The sequence below is a fragment of the Mirounga angustirostris genome, unplaced genomic scaffold, assembly GCF_029215605.1.
Source record: "Mirounga angustirostris isolate CCGP_5_RB_7025 unplaced genomic scaffold, mMirAng1.0.hap1 SCAF_4, whole genome shotgun sequence".
Taxonomy (NCBI): Eukaryota; Metazoa; Chordata; class Mammalia; order Carnivora; family Phocidae; genus Mirounga; species Mirounga angustirostris.
Window position 1 is genome coordinate 99,438,553 of NW_026991712.1, and position 22,806 is coordinate 99,461,358.

Consider the following 22,806-nt stretch of genomic DNA (forward strand, 5'->3'; position numbering starts at 1 on the left):
GGCGCGCGCCGCGTGTAACTGCGCGCGCCCGGGGTCTGCAACCGGCCCAACAGGCGGGCACAGGGGTCGTGTAAAGAACGCAGTAGAAGCATCCTCCAAGCCAACGCCACCAAATTCACGTTTTCCATTGCTCTTTCGGGTCATGGGCCATTTATGAGCATCTCTAATTTTGCAGGCGTGGCGTTCGACAATACTTATTTAGCACCTCCTTTGTGCGCAGCGATAGAAGGAAGATTGAGACGCCGTCTCACCTCCAGAAGTTACAGCCTGGAAGAGTGGCCCCGGTAGATGTTACCTACCGCAACAGCCGCTTCTGGAGATCTTACTTCCATCCCGCCAAATCCACCCGTGCCTTTACAAACGGCTCTATGCGAAGCCTTAAGACCGGCATAGTTAAACCGAGTTTAGGCAAGGAGGGTTTGCGTTAGCCTGCAATTTTCCAAGCACGACACCTGGGCTCTTCCGTCTCTTAACATCCTCATTCTCTCGTTGCTTTGAAAAATTCTTTCGTTAGATGCGAGGGGGAAGGAAATTCCTGGGCCATCTTTTAGGACTTCTTTACTCAGCTGAAGTCTTTTGTAGAAGTCCTGCACGCCGGGAGGCCGACGTTTTTCAACTAAGGCTCCCAAGGGCAAATGCAGGGCTCCCCGGTACGCTCGATGGCGCTTTCCCCTCTGCGTTCCCCGGAGCTTCCTTCCGAGGGGTCTCCCGCGCTGGACCGCCAGGTGGCGCCCTTCTCGAAGGGAATCCACCTCAGTCACAGATGGCGGGAGAGTTGCCGGGCAACCGAAACTGGGCGTTCCAAACAATTGGGACCCGGGATCCTTCGCGTGCGTCGTGTGCGGCTGCGCGGGCTTCCCATCCCTCACACCGGCGGCTCACTCCGCATTTTACCATGCCTTTCACCCGAGACCCCTTCCAGCACCCTACGTTGGATAACGATGATACCTTCCTGGGAAAACTCCGGGCTTCCAAGGTACTGTGCTTTCTGGCGTAGATTCCCACCAAGGTCGAGGGCACTCTTCTTTCTGTTGGCGTGATGGGCAGAGATGGTAACTTAAAGCGCTCTGGTGAGGACACTGACTCAGGTACCGGAGAAGTTTGTTTTCTGGCTGCCTCCTTGGCTCCATATTCAGATCCGCTAACGTTTCAGAGATGCTTTTGAGGAGAGGGAAGTTGAGCTCTAGCCCAGAGGAACAAGGGGCTCTCGCTGCGCAAAGCGATGCTTGGTATAATGTGGATTAATCAGGCCCAGGTCCCACCAAGCCACCCTTTGCCCTGTTTGGAAACCTGTTCTCTGAAAAGATATGAGATATAGAATGGGAGAGAATGGTCTGGAAGCCACCTGATCATGCTTTATACATCTGCCCTCACACCACCTCTGTCTTTTGGTTAATGCTGGAATGTGTTTTTGTATGTGTGTCAGCGATTTGAGGAATTTAGATGATCTTTTTTTTCTGGCAGAAGTATTTGGGATGCTTGAAATGGTGCAAAATAAGGTGAATTCAATAGTAATTGTGGCTTGATAAAAGAATCAAAGAGCTTCCTTTTGTTTATTCAACATTTATCATTTACTATATGCCGGGCACTCTGCCCAACACTGAGGATGTAGAGAGGAGTTAGATATGGCTCCTGCTTTAGAGAAACTCTAGTAGAAAAGCTGACAACAGTAGCAGCAAAAATGCTCGCACAATAGCATATGTGTTGTGACAGAGTTATACATCATGTGTCAGGAGAACCGGGAGCTTAAAGGAAAGCTTCCCAGAGCAGGTGAGTTTTCACATCCGAATATGAGTTAGCTGGGCCAGGTGAGGGAGGAGGTGGAATGTGAGTTAGAAAGAAGGAAACAAGAGCCAGACATTCAAGGCACGGCGGCAGCAGGTGCACATACATGGAAAGGAGAGAAAGAGTGGCCTGTTTGGGGCCAAAGAGTCCAGAATGGCTGGAGCATCAATGTGAGATGGAGGAGGGGAGAGGGCAGAAGCTGGAGTCACCTTGTTGGGCTGGGTGTGCTGTGTAAACCATGCTAGTGAGCTAGGATTCTATCCTGGAGATGCTGGGGGATCATGTCAGGATTTTAAGCACTAGAGTGACACAATCAATGGGTGTCTTAGAAAGCACAATGGCAGTAGATTGGAGAGAACGGGAGTGGGGACAAGAGGAATCAGCAAGGAAGCAGGAGCCTCAGAGGGCAGCAATCTCCAGGAGAAATAATGGATCTAAAGCAGGGGATGGCAATGAGGGGTAGATGTGAAAAAGTTGCCAAGGGCAGGACTGATGAAACTGATATGGGCCCAAGAGAAGGGACAAGTCTAGGATAGCTCCTAGGTTTCCGAGGGCTTGATTGATACCATTTACTGAATGGAGGCATCCAGGGGGAAGCAGGTTTGGGAGAAAGATGTTCAGATCAGTTATGTAGATGTTGCTTTTGTGGTGCCTGTGGGACATTTAAGTGGAGATGAGTAGCAGGCAACATGGTTGAGAGTTCTAGGTTGAAGATGTATATCTGGAAGCCGCAGTACCCATGTGGTGGTCGAAGCCATAGGAAGGAATAAGCTCATCCAGTGAATGAGAATACGAAAAACGGAAACGAAACCCCTGGAGAATGCACTGTCTAAGGGGCAGAGGGAGAAAGTAGAGCTGACAAGGGAGCTGAGCAGTAACAGCTAGAGGCAGGAGGAAAACCAGGAGGAGTTGGACCCACAGAGCATGGAGAGAACATTTGAGAGAATCAGAATCATGGTGCCAGAAAATGCAGAGATCAAATAAGATCGGGTCTGGAAAAGATCCACCTAACCTAGCTTAAATAAAGATCATTGGTCACCAGCAAGAGAAGTTTCAGTGCTTGCTTGAGAAAGAGGCCAGACTGTAGTGGCTAAAGAGGGGACGGAAAGGGGGGAGAAATGAAGATAGTAAATGCTGACTCTTGAAGTCTAGTTCTGCAGGGAAGGTGATAGAGTGGTAGTGCGACAGTCATAAAGGAATGAGAGAGAAGCTGGGTATAGGGGATGGATGCCAGGATGGTGTCCGTCTCTGAAACACAGGGAAAGGCTAGGTTCAGGGAAGAAAGGTTATTCTTTTTATTAGTGCTTTTGAAGTGTAGTTGACATGCAGTGTTCTATTCATTTCAGGCGTACAGCATAGCGATTTGACAATCCTATACTCTGTTCACCACAGTACGTGTAGTCAACAGCTGTCTTCCCGATGCTGCATTTTTCATGCCTGTGACTAATTTATTTTATAATTGGAAGTTTGCCTCTCTTAATTTCTTCACCTATTTCACCCATCTCTCCACCCACCTTCCTTCTGGCAACCATTAGTTTGTCTTCTGCATTTATGGGTCTGTTTCTGCTTTTGTTTGTTTCATTTTGTTTTTCAAGTTTCCACATATAAGTGAAATAATATGGTATTGGTCTCTCTTTGTCTGACTTATTTCACTTAGCAAATACCCTCTAGCTCCATCCATGTGGTCGAAAATGGCAAGATTTTTCTTTTTTATGGCTGAGTAATATTCCATTGTGGATAGATAGATAAATGAACGGGTAAAGAATGAAGCAATACATAGGTATATATAGATATCACATTTTCTTCATCCATTCATCTATCAATGGGCGCTTTTGTTGCTTCCATATCTTGGCTATTGTAAATAATCCTGCAGTAAATATAATGCATATATCTTTTTGAATTAGTGTTTTCATTTTCTTTGGGTAAATACCTAGTAGTGGAATTACTGGATCGTATGGCATTTCTATTTTTCATTTTTTTCAGGAGCCTCTATACTGTTTTCCCCAATGGCTGCACCAATTTACACGCTCCCTTTTCTCCACGTCCTCCCAGTACTTGTTATTTCTTGTCTTTTTGATACTAGCCATTCTGACGGGTGTGAGGTGATACCTCATTGTTGTTTTGGTTTGCATTTCCCTGATGATCAGTGATGTTGAGCATCTTTTCATGTGTCTGTTGGCCATTTCTATGTCCTCTTTGGAAAAATGTCTATGCATTTTTTAATCAGATTGGTTTTTTTGGTGTTGTGTTTTATAAGTTCTTTATATATTTTGGATATTAATTCCTTATCAGATATATCATTTGAAAGTATCTTCTCCCATTCAGTAGGTTATATTTTCATTTTGTTGATGGCTTCCTTTGTGCAAAAACTTTTTATTTTGGTGTATTCTCAATAGTTTATTTCTGCTTTTGTTTCCCTTCCCTGAGGAGATATATCCATAAATATGCTGATAAGGCTAATGTCTAAGAAATTATTGCCTATGTTTTCTTTTAGGAACTTTATGGTTTCAGTTCTCACATTTAGGTCTTTAACCCATTTTCATTTTGTATTTGTGTATGGTGTAAGAAAGTGACCCAATTTCATTGTTTTACATGAAGCTGCCCAGTTTTCCCAGCACCATTTATCAAAGAAACTGTCTTTTCCCCATTGTATATTCTTGTGTCCTTTTTCATAGATAAATTGACCATATAAGCATGGGTTTATTTCTGGGCTCTTTATCCTGTTCCACTGATCTATGTGTCTAATTTTGTACCAGTACTATATTGGGTTTTTTTTTTCCAGTTTATGTATTTGTTTTAGCAATCTCTACACCCAACGTAGGGCTCGAACTCATGACCCCAAAATCAAGAGTTGCATGCTCTCCCAACCAAGCCAGCCAGATGCCCCAAGTACTATATTGTTTTGATTACTATAGTTTTGTACTATATCTTGGAATCTGGGATTGTGGTACCTCCAGCTTTTTTCTTTCTCAAGGTTGCTTTGATATTCAAAGTCTTTTGTGGTTCCATAAATTTTAGGATTATTTTTTCTAGTCCTGTGAAAAATGCTGTTGGTATTTTGTTGGGGATTGCACTGAATCTGTAGATTGCTTTGGGTAGTATGGACATTTTAACAATATTAATTCTTTCAATATCATGAGCATGATATATCTTTCCATTTGTGCTGTCTTCAGTTTCTTTCATCAGTGTCTTATAATTTTCAGAGAATAGGTCTTTCACTGCCTTGGTTAAATTTATTCCTAGATATTTTATTATTTTTGGTGCAATTGTAAATGCAATTGTTTTCAACTTGTCTATCTGCTACTTTGTTATTGATATATAGAAACACAACAGATTTCTTTATATTAATTTTGTATTCTGCAACTTTAGGGAATTCATTTATTAGTTCTAATAGTTTTTTGGTAGTCTATAGGATTTTCTATATATAGTATCATGTCATGTGCAAATAGTGAGAGTTTTACTTCTTCCTTACCAATTTGTATGCCTTTATTCCTTTTTCTTGTCTGATTGCTGTAGCTAAGACTTCCAGTACTATGTTGAATAAAAGTGGTGAGCATAGACATCCTTGTTTTGTTCCTGAACTTAGAAGAAAATCTTTCAGTTTTTCACCATTGAAATTGATGTTAGCTGTGGGTTCTCATGTTTACCTTTATTGTCTTGAGATACGTTCCTCTAAACCACTTGTTGAGATTTTTTTTATAATAAACAGATGTTGTACTTTGTCAAATGCTTTTTCTGCATCTATTGAGATGATCATATGGTTTTTATCATTCCTCTTGTTAATGTGATGTATCACATTGATTTGTGAATACTGACCCACCCTTGCATTGCCGGAATAAATCCCACTTGATCATAGTGAATGATCCTTCAATGTATTATTTAATTTGATGTACTAATATTTTGTTGAAGATTTTTACATCTGTTGTTCATCAGGGATATTGGCTTGTAGTTTTCTTTCATTCATAGTGTCTGTCTGATTTTGGTATCAGGGTAATGCTGGCCTTGTAAAATTAATTTGGAAGTTTTCCTTCCTCTTCTATTTTTTGGAATAGTTTGAAAAGAATAGGTATTAACTCTTCTTTAAATGTTTGGTAGAATTCACTTGTGAAGCTATCTGGTCCTGCACTTTTGTTAGTTGGAAGTTTTTTTTATTACCATTTCAATTTTGTTACTAGTAATTGGTCTGTTCAAATTTTCTATTTCTTCTTGATTTAGTTTTGGAAGATTCTATGTTTCCAGGAATTTATCCATTTTTCTAGATTATCCAATTTGTTGGAATATAATTTTTCATAGTATTTTGTTATAATTCTTTGTGTTTCTGTGATGTTGGTTATTATTTCTCCTCCTTCATTTCTGATTTTATTTAAGTCTTTGCTCTCTCTCTCTTTTTCCTGATGGGTCTGGCTAAAGGTTTATCAATTTTTTGTTTTCCGAGAACCAGCTCTTGGTTTCATTTGGTTTCCTTGGTCTGTATGTGTGTTTTAGTCTCTCATTTATTTCTGCTCAGATCTTTATTATTTCCTTCCTTCTACTAATTTTGTTGGTTCTTTGGTAGGCTTTGTTTGTTCTTTTTTTCTAGTTTCTTTAAGTATAAGATTAGATTGAGATTTTTCTTGTTTCTTGAGGTAGGCCTGTATCGCTATAAAATTCCCTCTTACAACTCTGACTTTTTTTTTTTTTTTAAAGATTTTACTTATTTGTCAGAAAGAGAGAGAGAGACAGAGCACAAGAAGGGGGAGCAACAGGCAGAGGGAGAAGCAGGCTTCCTGCCCAATGCAGGAGTCGATCCCAGGACCCTGGGATCATGACCTGAATCAAAGGCAGACGCTTAACTGACTGAGCCACCCAGGTGTCCCACAACTCTCAAAGACTTTGGACAGACAATTGTGTTTTCATTTTCATTTTCTCTATTTTTTTTATTTCCTCTGATTTCTTAGTTGACCCATTGGTTGCTTAGTAGCATGTTGTTTAGCCTCGTGTGTTTGTGTTTTCCAGGGTTTTTTCCCCCTAATTGATTTCTAGTTTCATACCATTGTGGTTGGAAGAGTTGCTTGATGTGATTTCAGTCTTCTTAAATTTATTGAGACTTGTTTTGTGGCCTGACATGTGATCTGTCCTGGAGAATGCTCCATGTGCTCTTGAAAAGAATGTGTAATCTAGTGCTTTGGATGGAATGTTGTGTGTGTGTGTGTGTGTGTGTGTATGTTGGGTCCATCTGACCTAATGCATCGTTCAAAGCCATCATTTCCTTGTTAGTTTTGTCTTGATGGTTTTGTTTTGTTTTGTTTTTTAAGATTTTTTTTTTTAAATGCGTTTCCTTTTTTTTTTTTTTTGAAGATTTTATCTATTTATTTGAGAGAGAGAATGAGAGAGAGAGAGAGAGAGCATGAGAGGGGGGAGGGTCAGAAGGAGAAGCAGACTCCCTGCTGAGCAGGGAGCCCGATGCGGGGCTCCATCCTGGGACTCCAGGATCATGACCTGAGCTGAAGGCAGTCGCTTAACCAACTGAGCCACCCAGGCGCCCCGTTTTTTAAGATTTTATTTATTTATGTGACACAGAGAGATATAGTGAAAGAGGGAACACAAACAGGGGGAGTGGGAGAGGGAGAAGCAGGTTTCCCGCAGAGCAGGGAGCCTGATGGGGGCTCAATCCCAGCACCCTGGGATCATGACCTGAGCCGAAGTCAGACGCTTAATGACCGAGCCACCCAGGTACCCTGGATGGTTTATCCATTGATGTAAGTGGGTGTTAAAGTCCCCTAGTATTGGTGTATTACTGTCAGTTTCTTCCTTTATGTCTATTAATATTAGCTTTGCCTCGGTGATAGACATTGGGGAGGGTATGTGCCATGGTGAGTGCTGTGAATTGTGTAAGACTGTTGAATCACAGACCTGTACCTCAGAAACAAATAATACATTATATGTTAAAAAAACAAAGGAAGAAGAAGAAGATAGGAGGGGAAGAATGAAGGGGGGGAAACCAGAGGGGGAGACGAACCATGCGAGACTATGGACTCTGAGAAACAAACTGAGGGTTCTAGAGGGGAGGGGGTGGGGGGATGGGTTAGCCTGGTGATGGGTATTAAGGAGGGCACGTTCTGCATGGAGCACTGGGTGTTATACACAAACAGTCATGGAACACTACATCAAAAACTAATGATGTAATGTATGGTGATTAACATAATAATAAAAAATATTTGCTTTATGTATTTAGGTCCTCCTACTTTGGGTACATAGATATTCACAATTATGATATCCTCTTGTTGGATTGACGCCTCTATCACTATGTAGAGCCCTTATTTGACTCTTGCTACAGTCTTTGTTTTAAAGTTTGTCTAATATAAGCGTTGCTACCTGGTTGTTTTTTTTTTTTTTTTTTTGCTTCCATTTGAATGGAATATCTTTTTCCATTCACAAGGGTTATCCTTGAGTGAAAGGTACATCCCTTTCTTTGAGATGGAAGGACATTGGATGTGAGGATGGTATTCATGGTTGACAGTCCTGACTTTCTCAATGAAAGACAGTCTCATCCTTCTGCTGAATGAGGACATGATGAGGCTTATGTAGACTTTAAGGAATGTGAGGAGAGCTGCCTATGCTTGCATCATATATTTGTAGTTTTCTTGTTTCATTTGTCATCTTTTTTGGTGATAGCCCACTGTTTGGTACGTACTATTTAATTAATGTCTAACTGACCTGAGTTACACAGCACTTCCATGTATAGTGGGGAGGGGGGTTCCAACACTGGATAGGTTGAATTCGATTTCTACTAGGTTGAAGCTGTACTCACTGGAATTCAGTCATTATTCAAACAGTATTTCATTTTTGAACACCATGTGTTAAGTCGTGGTGCTAGGTACTGGAATACAGTGAACAATATGGCATTTTACATTAAATGACAAAATCAGTTAGGTCCTTTTCACGTTCATGCTGATGGGGTTCTATTTAGAAGACTGTCTAAGTGTACTAAGTGTCTACGTGACTGTCCAGTGTACTTTTTCTTTGACACTTCTGCAGTCACAATGACCCTTCCCTGCTTACTGCAATCTTTTTCTCTTCCTGCTTAGACACTGCACTCTCCTGATTCTTCTCTTGACTACCTTAGTGTCCTTTCTCTTTCCTCCCCCCTCCCCGTTATAATGTGCAATCATGAGCCCTTTTGGCCACACTCCTTTTTGTAGATGTCAGCCACTACTTCAAGTGGATGACCTCCAGACCTCTATTACTTATTCTGAGCTATCCTCCAAGTTGCACACTTCTCATTTTCCAACTGTTGACTGCATTTAGACAATTTACCTTTTCTTCAAATTCAGTACGTCTAAACCTGAACTCATCATCTTTCTTTCTTCTCTGCATTCTTCACCCCATCCCACTCCACCCCTTTTCCTGTATTCCTGGCCTACTTCTGTCAGTTCTAAGATTGAAAACTTAGGAGCATCAAAAGCCTGGGAGTCTTGCTTCATATGGTTCTTCCCTTTGAAGATATCCCTCTGAGGTTCAGTTAAAATAGAACTGAATAAGGAGATGGATGTCGCTAAAGCTTTCACATCAGCAAGGCCTCCTGTAACCAGGTCCTGCGTGTGGTTTCTCTTTTGCAGAAACTGCCATATAAGAACCCAGCTCACCTTGCTCAGCAACAGCAACCCTGGAGTCGGCTCAGCTCAACTCCCACAATCACCTCCATGAGGCGGGATGTTTCTTTTTTTGATCCTGAGGTACCTAGCATTGAAATGCTATTTCTCTTTAATCTGCTTAAAACTCATATCTTTTTTGAAAGGTAGTCTGTCCTTCATGGCATCAGCATCTTTATTTTGTCCCCAGCCCAAGGTCCTACCAAATCTAAAACCTAACACCAATTTATCTGGGCTCTGGGGAGTCAGAAGGCTTGTTTTGCTCCAGTTGACTATATGGAGCAAATCATTTTCTCACCAGACTTTTCACTCTTCTGATTATAACCATAAATGAGGTAAGGCCCATTAAGCCCAGTGAAGAACAATATGATTTCTGTATCTCCTGTGAGAGCTCACCCCTCATTATACTGACAAGAGTTAAAATGTCTTTGGTATTTAAGGAGTACAGGCCCAAAAGGGGTTTATTCCCCTTTTGGGGAAAAAGTAGAGCCCAAGAGAACATGACTAGAGTTTGGGTAAAGGTAGCAAGTTAACCCTGGGGGGACTGACTTCCTCCGTAGATACCAAAGGATGACCTGGATTTCTGCTTAGCAGCCTTGTACAACCACCACACAGGGACATTCAAGAACAAAAGTGAGATACTCTTACACCAGGAGACCACCCAGGATACCCATGGGTAAGTGGTGGAGGCAGAGCCTCTCCACCCTAAAGACAATGCCATCCAGTCATGTAAGGTAAAGTGTCACCTGGGAAATAACAAAGATAATCAACAGGAACTCATTTGTATACACATTTCTGTGCTTTTTACATCTGTATCTATAATGCAATTTCTGTATTTTTATTAACTAAAACAAACAGAGATCCTCCAGCATTATGATCTGTATAAACAAAATCTTCAGTTAATTCCCAGAGGGTAGAAAGGGCCTTTGGCTGCATTATTTCTGAGGCTGCATGCAACTATCTTGCCCTCCTCTCCTTTCTTCTTCTGATTGATTTCACTCTCCCTGTTCTTCCCCATACCATCTTCTAGAATCATCAAGACCCAATTCCCTGGAGAACTTTTACCCCCTCCTCCGCCACCTTCCATCACTTCCCGAGCTAACATCAGACACTGGATCAACCCTAAGAAGGAGTCTGTCCACAGCATCCAGGGATCCATAGGTAAGGGTTAGAAGACTGGATGGGCAGATGGGTGGTACAAGAGTTTTTTAAAATTGACCTAGGAATCAGGGAGTTGAGGTGATTGGTCATTAGGGAACTTCAGGGATAACTGAAGGTCTTGGAATAACAGTGACTAAGTGGGCACATTATCAGAATACCAGAGGACATACTGCCTAAAGCTAGGAAATGAATTCACTCATTTTTCAGAGCTTTTAACTCAGCTTAGGTCTAGCAGACAAAAGGTCTAGCAACGGGCAGAAACCTGGGAGTGGAAGACCTATAGCTATCTCCCATCAGTCCTCTCTATAGGCCAGTTTCCTCAGCAATACAAGAACCTCCACAATACCCAGAAATGTATGGATGATTACAGGTTCCCAGAAAAGGCAAAGGATTTGAAATTCACAGCCTACCCCGTTCTCTTTTCTCCACAGTGTCCCCTCACACTGCAGCCACCAATGGAGGCTACTCCCGAAAGAATGATGGTGGCTTCTTCTCTACCTAATGTTGACAGGTCCCTGGACTAAATTAATCATAATGGAACATCCTGCTGCCCACCTCCATTAAATAGAATTGTGCTGGATGAAGCCTCAAGTGTGTTACCCATGGACTTAAGAGTTGGCACTTGACTGCTCTTAAAATGTGGGAGGGAAGTTTTCCAACTTCTAGAAACTAGTCCTGCTGGACATATTTGCAATTTGGAAAGTCATCTTGCTGAAAAGCTAAGGATTTAGAACAAAACAGCACATGGGGCACCTTTGTGGCTCAGTTGGTTAACCATCTGACTCTTGGTCTCAGCTCAGGTCTTAGGTCTCGGGTCGACTTTAGGCCCCACATTGGGCTGGGTGTGGAGCCTACTTAAAAAAGCAAAACAAAAAACAGTACTGTGTTTGGCAGGGGACAGGTATTCATATTTTGTAAACTGGACTCATTCCAAACATAGAAATATCCATTCAACATTTCTTGCAAACTTGTATGTCAGCCACTGAGCTAAGTGTTGGGGAAACAAGAGTGGACATAGCTCATTCTCTTAATGAGCTTACCACACCATAATTCTGGTAACTCTATGTAGCGTTAACGTTTATGCTGAGGTCACACTTAACATATTTCAGACCTTCCGGTTTTAGTCATCTGCTGGGCTCTACTTTTCCATAAGGGTTCCATCTTCCTGGACCTGGCTCCTTGCCACTGTTCATTCTCTTATTTTGCTATCTTCTTGCCTGGGAGTCCATTCCTTTTTGTCAGTTTGTGCTGTGAAATACAGCTCTTGATTCTTATAAATGTGGTTCAACAACCTGGTGCTTGGGCTTGAAGGTACCTAAAAACATGCATTAATGTGGTTTCTAAAATTATAAGTCACTCAGGGGAACCTGCTGTTAGATTGGGCAAGAAATTGCAGATCTTTCATAATATTGCAGGGTAAATTCCCATTTCTAAGTTTGGACAGCATATGCATTGTTGAATAATTCAGAGATGAAAGAGCTTCTTCCTGTTACTCAGGTACAGGGTCCTTAAATTCCATCAAACTATCGCAGTCCCTCTTCCACAGAGATACTCCAACCTATTCAGATAGTATCTGCTGCCAAGTGGCAATATCAAATTTCAGTTCTCATTATTTAGAATGGCTGAAAGTGACAGAGAGGGGTGACTCTCTGGCTAATCATCTCATGCAGGTTGATACTAAATATTAAAAAATTTATTACCGTGACCCATATACATCGATGCTTTTAAAAATAGACTCACAGACTGCCCTAATAATTCTAATTCAGTAAACCTGGGGCGGGTCCCTGGAATCTTAACTCTTATAAGCTCTGCAAGTTCTCTTATGGAGAAATATATATATATATAACGCATATATATATATATACACACACACGTATAACCTTTAGCAGCAGACGCTGTACGGGGGGGCACCAGTGTTAGTACCACACAAAGGGCCATCACACGTCGGGCCTAAACGAAAAAAGGGAAGAGACTAAGGAAAAACACTGCAGCAGCAAACAAGGCTTCCGTGCCCTTCCTGCTCCCGCGGTTCGGGCGACGGCTCCTTCACCCCCGCTTTCGCCCCCCAACGCCGGGGCCCGCCGCCAACTGCTAACGCTTAGCCGCGCCCCGGGGCCGGGCTCAGATCAGAATCGCCTCGATAATCATTGGCCCGGGACAAGCCCGGCCTCGTCTATCTGATCAATTCATCACTTCTGAGCGCCGGGCCCCGTAAGACCGGCTCCGGGACCGCGGCGTTACCGCCGCCCAAGGGGCCTCGCTGCACAGCGCCCCGATGAAGGGGCTTCGCAGGAGGATAACTTTTCATCTCGGGTCGGCCCGGCGGGGCTAGGGTCACAACCCGATCAAATAAGATCAAGGTGTAGGCGGGGGGAGGGGCTCAGGGACGGGCACACGCACTCGCCTTGCACGCCCCATGCGCACACTCCCACATTCGCGCGTCCACTCACTCAGCCCACACGCGCTTCCACGCAGCATCGCACCACAACACAGACCACCCTCGCCCCAGGCCGCTCTCCCTCTGGGAAGAAAGCGGATGTCCGCACCCTCTTTTAAATTCCTCCGCCCCCTCCTCTGCCTCGGAGGGTTCTGGGAAGAACCACTGAGCACAGGCTCTCGGCCGGCATGCGCTTTGCTGCCCCCGCGTGGCTCGGAGGCGAACCCAGGTGCCGGAGAAAAGCTGAACAAATTTGCGCCATACTAAATCGTGCTTGTCTTAATGATCTTTGTGCAGGGACATATTTATATCCGTATCTGTAGTTTTCCTTTGATCTTTGACCCGAGTTTTTGTCCCAACTTCTGAATATAAGATGATTCAGTCTTAGGAGATTTATAGGTGACTGCTTTCCCATGGAGAAGGCAAATCCTGGTCATTAACCAGTATCAGCTTCCCCAGGAGCTCCTTCCCCCAGGGGAGACGGAAACCATTTTACCAAAGGGAAAGGTGAGAATAGATTATTTAAAACCAATGTCTTGGTAGTCAGGATAACTGTGAAATGAATAGAGGTAGGAAGGCATATCCCTGTCATTTACAAGAGCCCCCTGGCTACCGAGAACTTGATGCTATGGCAGTCATATTGCTGAACCTTCACTTACTTTCAACTTTCGAACTCCCCAGTGAGTAGTGAAAAAAAAGTAGTGATTATATAATGAGAATTAGCTCCTTTCACATCAGGGAACGCAATTTTAATGTCTCAGTTTCTTCTTTCTCCTTCTTCAATGAAAAAGGTGTATGTGTGGGTAAATCAGAAGAACTTGGTGAATTTATAATTTGTAACTGCCAGTTCCACCACACACTTGAAATAAACAAATAGGGGGAAATATCCATTTATGTGCCGGAATCCCATTGGCTGAAGGATTTTCTAGGTGCATGGCTGGTTAACCTCATTTCAATGAAGACGTTTATGGCTGGTAATGGCAGATAATATTTGTATTTTAATAGCAGTGGTAGATAAAATGTATTGAGTGTTATCTGCCTTACTTAACATACCTCAAAACTTATTGGTATATACATGCTTATATATATAAGCTGATACATGTTATCAGCTCCCTCAAAGGAGAAAACTACACCTTCATAAATTCTGAACTATCATATATTTGGTGACCATCACAAGGGGTCAACAAGAATAATGATATTCACTAATGTAAACTAAAAAGGTATACTTGGGTAGAACCAAGGGAAGTACTGAACAAAGTTCAATGAATTGATCATGTGACAAATAAGTGGACAAAAATGGTAGGGAAAGAAATTTTATTTTCAAGGATTTGTGCAGACAATGGTGAATAAAAAACTGTATTAAACTATAAAAGGCTGACTTCATTCCACCCTGGCATTCAGGGTTTATGGTGATGCCAGTTTGAATCTGAGGCAATACTGCTATCCCCCTTCCTCCACCCCTAAAAAACTCCCTCAGAGGAACAACTTCCTACCATTTTCAGTTGAAAAACATATGACACATCAACCAAAGTAATGAGTTAAACAGCCTTCTGCTTATCTGCTTACATAAAGGCAAGAAATGAAATAAGCTGTGTATTTGTTTCTTGCTGTAAATTACCTTCATTCTGTGCACTTTTTGGTACATTCTCGTAGGAAAACATCTCAAAATATAACAATTTAGGTCAAGATGACTCACCCGGGAGGCTGTAAAAATTGGTTTGAACAACTAGAACTGTGAAGTGAAGCAGCTCTCACCAAGCTTAGAGACATTAGCCCTACTGGAAAACAAGTCATTAAAGCTACAAAGTAACAAGTGCAAAACATGCTGAACCTTTATTTCCAGGGAATAACGTTCCTGCTGGTCAACAGGTCCCAAACACACCTACAAGGTGTAACTCTTCCTTTCTGTTCCAATAGATGTCCTTTCCCTTGTGTGAAAGATCCTCAGAAGTGACAATCGAAAACATATAAATCATTGAAATTTACCCTGCAGGCCAATTCTTGAAGAGACAAAAAAGCCACAACTCTGAGATGATTAGACATGTAGTGTTTACTTGAGGACTTTTTACACCTTTAGAGAAACCCTCAAAGCACTAAACTGTCTATATCAGAACCTAAACTTCCTAGCAGCTTTTCTTTGGGGAAAAGACAAAAAGACAATTTCCTGCCACACAGGGGTCAACCACAACTAACTTGTCCACCGCCAAGTTTTACTGTAACGGACAATTCAATTTGTTCCTATGTTGATGCCTGCTCTTTACAATAATTTTAGGCCAACACTCTCTCTTTTTAAATGGAGAATTCTTCCCTCCAAATGTTGAGTCATCTAAAATGATTTGTGTAAGAATTACCATATCCATAGAAAAGCCCAGTAATCTCCATTGCAAACATGTTTTCCTTTACTTTAGAAAACACCCTCATTTTATTCGTGGATTCTGTGAACTTTCCAAACATGCCCATGAATATCAGCAACTTCTCTCACTCATTTGAATTTATCATGTTCTTATAATACAAAGAACTTCCAAGAGATAGCTAGAGTACTGCAATATGCGGAAAACTAAGAGTTGCCCAAGAAAAACAAGTGATCAATTAAAAATTGCCATAAAAATCCAGACTCAAACACAGAATAAGGTTGTGTCTTGGATAACATGACAAAACGTCCATCTAACATAACAATAAATTCTTATACTAGTTGACTTTACTAGTGTATGAATTATATACTAGATTTCTTTTACCCTAACTGCAAATATATTAAAAATTATTTCTTCAATACTTTCTCTTTCCCCTAGTGGTGGCATTTAAGGCTGAGTAACACTATTTAGCACTCAGTAATTTAGAGTATATAAAAAGGCTTTAGGAAAATTGCAACAATGGATTCATTTTCCATATACCATTTGATGGGATGAAGTCTCCTTTGGGGGATACTGGTGAACAGAACATTTTTCCTTACCTAAGTTACTGCTTCTGGTCTCATCATGGACAGTTAATTCCCAAATCTTACGTAGACCCAGGTTTTCTTGGCAAACTCTTGAGCTACCAGCACACAGCACAGCTATTTCATCTGTCCTCTGTTTGCAGTGAGGACCATGCCTCTCTCTTATGTCCCCAGATGGGTATATGAAAGAGAAATTTCCAAAGCCAAAAAATTTCCTTGGCATTGTATAACTCCTGTTCCTCCCTTCTCCACCCCACCCACTCACCCCCGCCCCCACCAACTTGCCAAATCCAAATCAAACAGTGAAAAAAAAAAAAGTCCAAGACTTGAAAATTCTCTCTCCTTCCAAGAGGTGTGAATACAGCTTATGTTGTTCCCTAATGAGCCTCAGTTTGAAGAGATTCTGATGATGGGCTGAAGAACAGAATAGGTGACAGGTTTTTATGTAGGAGGTATGTAATCTTATCACCGTGGGGTATTAATTTATCTGGACATTATATGCTCTCTGCTGAGGACTGATTCACACACAGAGCAAAGGAAGTTGGCCTTCTGGAGTCCCCTGAAGCATAAATAATGTTTGTAACCATGAGGAATTTTCCCCATATATGGCAGGGGTAGATGCTGTGGTGTCATCTTGGGGACTCTGATGATTTTAGCTGAGCTCTCTTACGCTGGGCCCAGGCCCCGGACAGTTTCTTCACCCTCATCCTCTTGGTTGGCAGCTGATGAGACGGATGCTTTGGAATTCATTTTACAAACAGGACGTAAAAGGCCATTACAACACAGGCAATTGCCACAGCAGCATGCAGCCTGGTTCCAATCACAGCGGCTGGCAGACAAAAGTAAAAAGAGAAAAGAAATCACACCCTGCCTTTCATTTAAGTCCTCACTTTCAAGGTGGTATTTTGAAATCTCTAGTCACAACAAAGAGACCTATCAAGGTTCTCAGGAACCCACCCGGGGATACATTTAAATACTATCCTTAAGCTCTAGGTTCTAGGTGAATATACTGTTTGTATTTTGCTCTATTTTGAAAAAAGATTTAGGTAGGTAGGACTTACCCTTAATAAAAAGTAAAAAAAAGCATCTGAGTTAATGAAACTTAAAAAGAGACTCCAATATATTCTTTCCAGAAATTCAGAAAAACTTTTCATTGGGAAACTATTCCAACAGTTCTAGTCCAGTCTAAATGGCTTTAATTTAAATACTTTTACTCCATGGTGAATATTAAAATTACCTGGATGCTAAAATAAATGATTATGTAAAAGTGGAACCAAATGCAATGCCAGCCTGTCCCACCCGCTACACTTTGTAGCACCCCACTCTCCAGAGATGGCCATCTCCTCTCCCTGTCCAGAGATGATCATACCTTTGTAAAACACACCCCAAACTCCCTTCTTCTCTGAGAGCAGCCAGGTTTTGAGACGAGGTACTTTCTTGAAGTAAGCACAGGTGCAAACAAAGAGCAAACCAAACACCAGAATCCCATCCAAGGAGTACACTGTTACAGAAAGAAAAACAAACACACACACATCTTTGGTACTAATTTAGCTTGTGATCCCATTTGGAACTCCAAGGAGAACAGAGTGATATAATATCCAGGTGATAAAATCAACCAGCAATGCTAACCCTTGACAACAGGGAGCCAAAATCCTGGGACTAACAAAGTTACTTCATTGTTTCCCAAATTGCTTGTAGACAATCCCCTCATAAAGATTTCACTGCACCCTCTCCTCCCCTTTCAAGAGCTACAAGTCCTGAGAAAAGTGCATCACTTTAGTGGAATCAATCTCCCAGGAATGGCCAGTGTTGGTAAGTTTGAGAGAGGCGTAAAAATCCTTGGAGCCTGAGCTGAGGAAAGTACCCATGTTCCTATTATCAATCACTCATGTGCTAAAGGAGAGCCAGATGGTTAGCCAAGTCTCTCAGATCTGCATTTGTTGAAAAATACGTTAAGGCAAAAGTAAAGCTTAATGGAAATAGCAAGGATTAGAATTCATAAACTACAGTTTTCCTATGCTTATCTTATACCTCATGCATGATACTCTACTTACAAACCAAATTTCTGCTAGAATAACTAGATTCTTGTAAAAAAAAAAAGTATCAGGTGTCGACATAGAACAATTGTGGAAAAAAGCTTTGAACAATTAGTTCTATTTCTTACATATGTAAAACAAGCTATTTCTTGTACATGTAAGCACAATGAAGCACCTAACTGCAAAAAAAAAAAAAAAAATTTTTTTTCAGACCATAAAAGGAGGGAAGATAACTAAAAGTTACTCAGTGATTACTATGTATCATATTGCTCTCTTATTTCCTGGTTCAGATGATTTCTTCCTCCCAGAGATGTCCCTTCTGGTACTGTGCCTAGTAACCTCAGACCTGTGACTTGCCCAGGAAGCTCCAAAAGGATATTTTACATAATCAGTATCTGCCAGTTCTGGACCACTCTATCTCCCTCTCTCCAGATAGTTTTATCTCACAGCCAGGTGTCATATGAAAAAGGGCCCAGTAAATTAACACACACACTAAATTCTTATGATGAATGATGCTTTAATGTATTATTTAATGTATTATTCTTTTACTTTCATAAGTTCTTGCAGACAATGCCAAAATTCACAAAGAGGTGAAATCTGAGTCTCCACTGCTAGGCTTATGGAGAAGGTACTCTTGAGAAATGCTTTCCTGTGCCCCTCAAATCATACTAGGAGGCCTTCTCTTCTTTCGTATAAAGTTGACTCTAAAGACCATAAAAGTCCTGCTTCCTGCACTTCCCTGGAATTAAGAAATCATGTCTATAAAGTGTCCGAAGACGTCTGGAAAATTAGGTCGGATAAACAGGGTTGCAACTGCCACATCGTTTAGAAGAGGCAGTGTCTAAATCCAACCCTTGCAACACTAGCCAGGGTCTCCAGATGGGATCACTCAGGCAGGACTTTATAATCAAACGAGAAAGCTTACTGGCATTTTTTCAAAAACAAGGAGAACTTTAAGGGTCTACATTCGCCTCCAGGAAAGTGTTAGGCTTGACACTCTCTGTGATTTCTTGGTCCTCCCAATGAGGCTACAGTCCGAAAGTATGAGAACGTAGGGGGCTGAGAGGAGGATCCTCTCTTTCCCCTGGTCCTAAAGCAATAGTCCAACTGGGACTGGCCTGCCTAGGAGTCTTCAAGGGCTAAAACGAACTTCTAGGAAGGGGGAAGAGAAAGCACAGGCTAGGGACTGAGGACTCGGGGTGTGGAGACGAGAGGCACTGGTATTTCTACATGGACACGGGACGGGGGAACCGCGGAAGGGTTTGGGGGACAAGAGTTATGGATACTGAGAAGCCACGGTGGGGCTGGGCTGGGAGGGGGCGGGGAGAATGGCCACGTCAGTCCCGGTCCCGCCCGCCACGTTTCCCCTCGTCCTTTACTCCCACTCTCCACTCTGGGCGTTGGCTCTCACCGTTCGTCATGGCGGCTGGGCCCGGGCCTGGCTAGGGGTTCCGGGATCAGCTGTGAGTGGTAGCGGCGAAGACTGGGGAACCCAGCTCCTTGTTGACACTTCCCGATCGGGGCCGCAGCGACGGGTAGGAGGGGTAGTACGCAGGCGCAAGAGCAGAGAGGCGAGCGCCGAATGCAATCAGGAGTGGCTAGCAGATTGCGGAGCTAGGGAACTTGTGTGGGTGGTGCTTGCTGCAAATGCACGCGTAAGAAGAGCGCCAGCCGAGAAGCTTCCTAAGTGGCCATGGTAACCGTGTCTCCTTCTCCCTCTGCCCCTCCCCCTGCTCACGCTTGCTCTCGCGCGCGCGCTCTCCCCCACCCCGCAATAAAAAATAAAATTCGGCGAGAGTTCAACTCAATCTTCCGAGGCTGAAATTGTAAGTAAGGTTACCAGTGATTTGACAAGGTCCTAAAGGAACTCAATGGCGCTCTTGCTGCAGTGCCATCTGCTGACTGCGGCCTGCTTCGTTACAGAAAAAAAAGCTCGCAAATGCCTCCTTCTAAGAGCTGGAGTGGAGACGAGCCAAAGGAAGTCTAATGCAAGACATACTCCTTGCAAAAATAAAAATAAATGCGGGGCCGGGGGGGAGACATAGGGGACGAAACCTAAGACAAGGCCAGATATATTTATGCACATAAACAGACAAATCCCCCTGCCCAAATAAACTGCTCACAACCACTCAAAAACAACATAAAAATCTCTAATTGTCTTGGCCTTTGAACCTTTCATCAATTGTTATCCAGATCAGCATCAGCACTAATAATACCACTAGCAATCGTTAATTCCCTGCACCCATAGAGCCCAAACCAAGTCCTGAATAAATTCATGTTCACTAATTTGGATTGATCATGTAGCTCATCTTCAACTAAAAAATTTCTCCTCTTTTTTGGATACTGTTGAACTGTGCTAGCGTCACTGACCTGCACCTAATTGTTGTCTTTACTCAGGTTCTTCCACCTCTATATAGATGTTCCTAAGAAACTTAACACCCTCTTTTTCTCATTATTAACTCTCACTTGGCAACCTATTCTCTTCATGGTTTCAACTACTACTTCTTTGCAGAGTTCTTGAGTTGATGTCCTATCCAAGCTCCAATATTACATTTCTAATAGATGTTCTTCTGATATCTGAAATGTTTAAAGCCAAATGCAATTCCCCTCCGATTTCCCAGTTCCTAGGATTAATATTCCTTTCCCCCAGTCACTAAAGTTTAAACTTGTAAGCTATCTTTGTGTCAATTAGCTTTTTTCAAGATGTCATTCAGATTGTTCCCTTTTCAATCCTGCAGCCATCATGTTAGTGATTTTACTATGTCAGTCTTCTTTAAGCATCAATTTTATCCTCCAGTAGTGAAAACTTAACATTCGTAGAAGATTTTGACATTTCCAAAGCCAACACACCTTGTCGTATTATCCTATTTAATCCTCACAAGTGCCTTATTGCCCTATTTTGGAGATAAACTGAGGTTTAGGGTAAAACTACCCAGTGTCACACTCTAGCAATAATTCTGGTCTTCTGAACTGAGGACTAGAAAATTTTGCTCCAAATCACAACTGCTGTTTCCCGTAACAGCAACCACTGGCTGCTAAATATTGTTTAACTCCTTACCTTGCTATTCATGGCCTTCCTGCAGCACTTTCCACTGTTCTCCCAGGTAGATTTTAAGCTTCAGCTGTGAAAATAACTTCTGTATTCTTCAAATGGTGCTGTTTGCTTTCACAGTTTTTGCTCATGCCATTTACTGTTTTGGTAATAACTTTATCTCATTTTGTACTAGAAGGAAACCACTCCAATTTTTTAAAAAAGATTTATTTATTCGGGCGCCTGGGTGGCTCAGATGGTTAAGCGTCTGCCTTCGGCTCAGGTCATGATCCCAGGGTCCTGGGATCGAGTCCCGCATCGGGCTCTCTGCTCCTTGGGAGCCTGCTTCTCCCTCTGCCTCTCTCTCTCTGTCTCTCATGAATAAATAAAAAAAATCTTTAAAAAAAAAAAAAAAGATTTATTTATTCATTTTAGAGAGGGAGAGAGCACACAAGCAGGGGGAGGGGCAGAAGGAGAGGGAGAAACTCTGAAGCAGACTCTGACTCCCCACTGAGTTCAGAGCCTGATGCAGGGCTCCATCTCACCACCCTGAGACCATGACCTGAGCTGAAATCAAGAGTTGGCCACTTAACCGACTGAGCCACCCAGGTGCCCCAAAACCATTCCAATTTTTGTCACTCTCTGAAATACAAGTGTTTTTCCCCATGGATCTCAGAATTTAAGAATGAAGTTTAAGGACAAAGTCAAGGACAGTTGAAGAGCTGAGCAGAGTGACTGATTAGTTGTCTAATTACCATTTCAAAGGACAGTGATAGACCACAATATCCTACTCCGAATAAGTAGTTATTTTATTCTCTGCTCAGAATTTGCCCATTTCCATTTCTTCTTTTTCTATGTGTCTTTCTTCTTCCTACTCCTTCTTCCCACTCTTACATTTATGACCTTTCTTTCTCTCTCTACTACATTTTTTCCTTTCCAGGTTTTATAAAGTAGTTTATCTTTTTATTGAATAAAACAAATCTCACCAGATTTTTGTTTCAAAATTTGTTATACCAAGAATTTTATATTTAAAAATTAAATTCAAGTTTTCTTTCTGTAAAATTGGGTTGTATTGGTTGCTCCTTTCTAGGGTCATTGAATGATTAGATGAATTACTGTTTACAACAATACCTGGCATGAAGTAAGGGCTCCATAAAGGCTAGTTATTAGGTTTTTTTTTTAAGATTTTATTTGACAGAGAGAGACACAGCGAGAGAAGGAACACAAGCGGGGGGAGTGGGAGAGGGAGAAGCAGGCTTCCCGCCGAACAGGGAGCCCGATGTGGGGCTCGATCCCAGGACCCTGGGATCATGACTGAGCCGAAGGCAGACACTTAATGACTGAGCCACCCAGGTGCCCCAGTTATTACTGTTGTTGTTGTTCATTTGTTTAAAAAATATTAACCAGTGTCTATTATGTGCTCAGCACTTTGCTAGATTCTGTAGGATTAGAGGCAAAAATGAGTTCCTGCCCTCAGAGAACAAACTGTATTGAAGAAGATAGATGAATGAACACATTTAATAGAGCACAGGCATTATGTATGTAATGACATTATCTTTGATCTTCATAACTGTTTTGCAGAATATTTTTAAAATGAGAAAGCTGAGACTCAAAGAAGGCACGTGGGTGACATCACATAGCTCGTTAGGATCCAAACCCAGGTCTGTCTGACTTCAGAGCTCCCTTCCCCCTTGTTTTCACACTGCTTCAAACTGGGATCCTTTCCACTGATACTAATCTTTGATGGTTTTGTTCCAAGCATTAGTGTTTCTGTCACGCTGGAAAGCACC

The 22,806-nt window shown here is 42.1% G+C and overlaps 2 protein-coding genes and 1 non-coding gene across 3 annotated transcripts; 1 reads left to right on the forward strand and 2 right to left on the reverse strand.

Moving 5' to 3' along the window:
• Nucleotides 1-817: 817 nt before the first annotated feature.
• Nucleotides 818-14,188, forward strand: CFAP276 (cilia and flagella associated protein 276). The gene is made up of 5 exons (XM_045895381.3): nucleotides 818-976; nucleotides 9,384-9,500; nucleotides 9,977-10,092; nucleotides 10,447-10,577; nucleotides 11,009-14,188. The coding sequence occupies exons 1-5, from the start codon at nucleotides 896-898 to the stop codon at nucleotides 11,077-11,079; spliced, it is 516 nt and encodes a 171-aa protein (XP_045751337.1). The 5' UTR covers nucleotides 818-895; the 3' UTR covers nucleotides 11,080-14,188.
• On the reverse strand, nucleotides 12,699-13,107 carry LOC123860743 (small Cajal body-specific RNA 2). The gene has a single exon (XR_006794856.1). It is a non-coding gene; the product is annotated as a small Cajal body-specific RNA 2 (non-coding RNA).
• A 123-nt stretch (nucleotides 14,189-14,311) lies between the features above and the next one.
• On the reverse strand, nucleotides 14,312-19,607 carry TMEM167B (transmembrane protein 167B). The gene is made up of 3 exons (XM_045897049.2): nucleotides 19,397-19,607; nucleotides 17,319-17,450; nucleotides 14,312-16,778 (listed from the first exon to the last, which is right to left on the reverse strand). Exons 1-3 carry the CDS (start codon nucleotides 19,404-19,406, stop codon nucleotides 16,696-16,698), a joined length of 225 nt encoding a protein of 74 aa, XP_045753005.1. The 5' UTR covers nucleotides 19,407-19,607; the 3' UTR covers nucleotides 14,312-16,695.
• Between the last annotated feature and the right edge of the window lie 3,199 nt (nucleotides 19,608-22,806).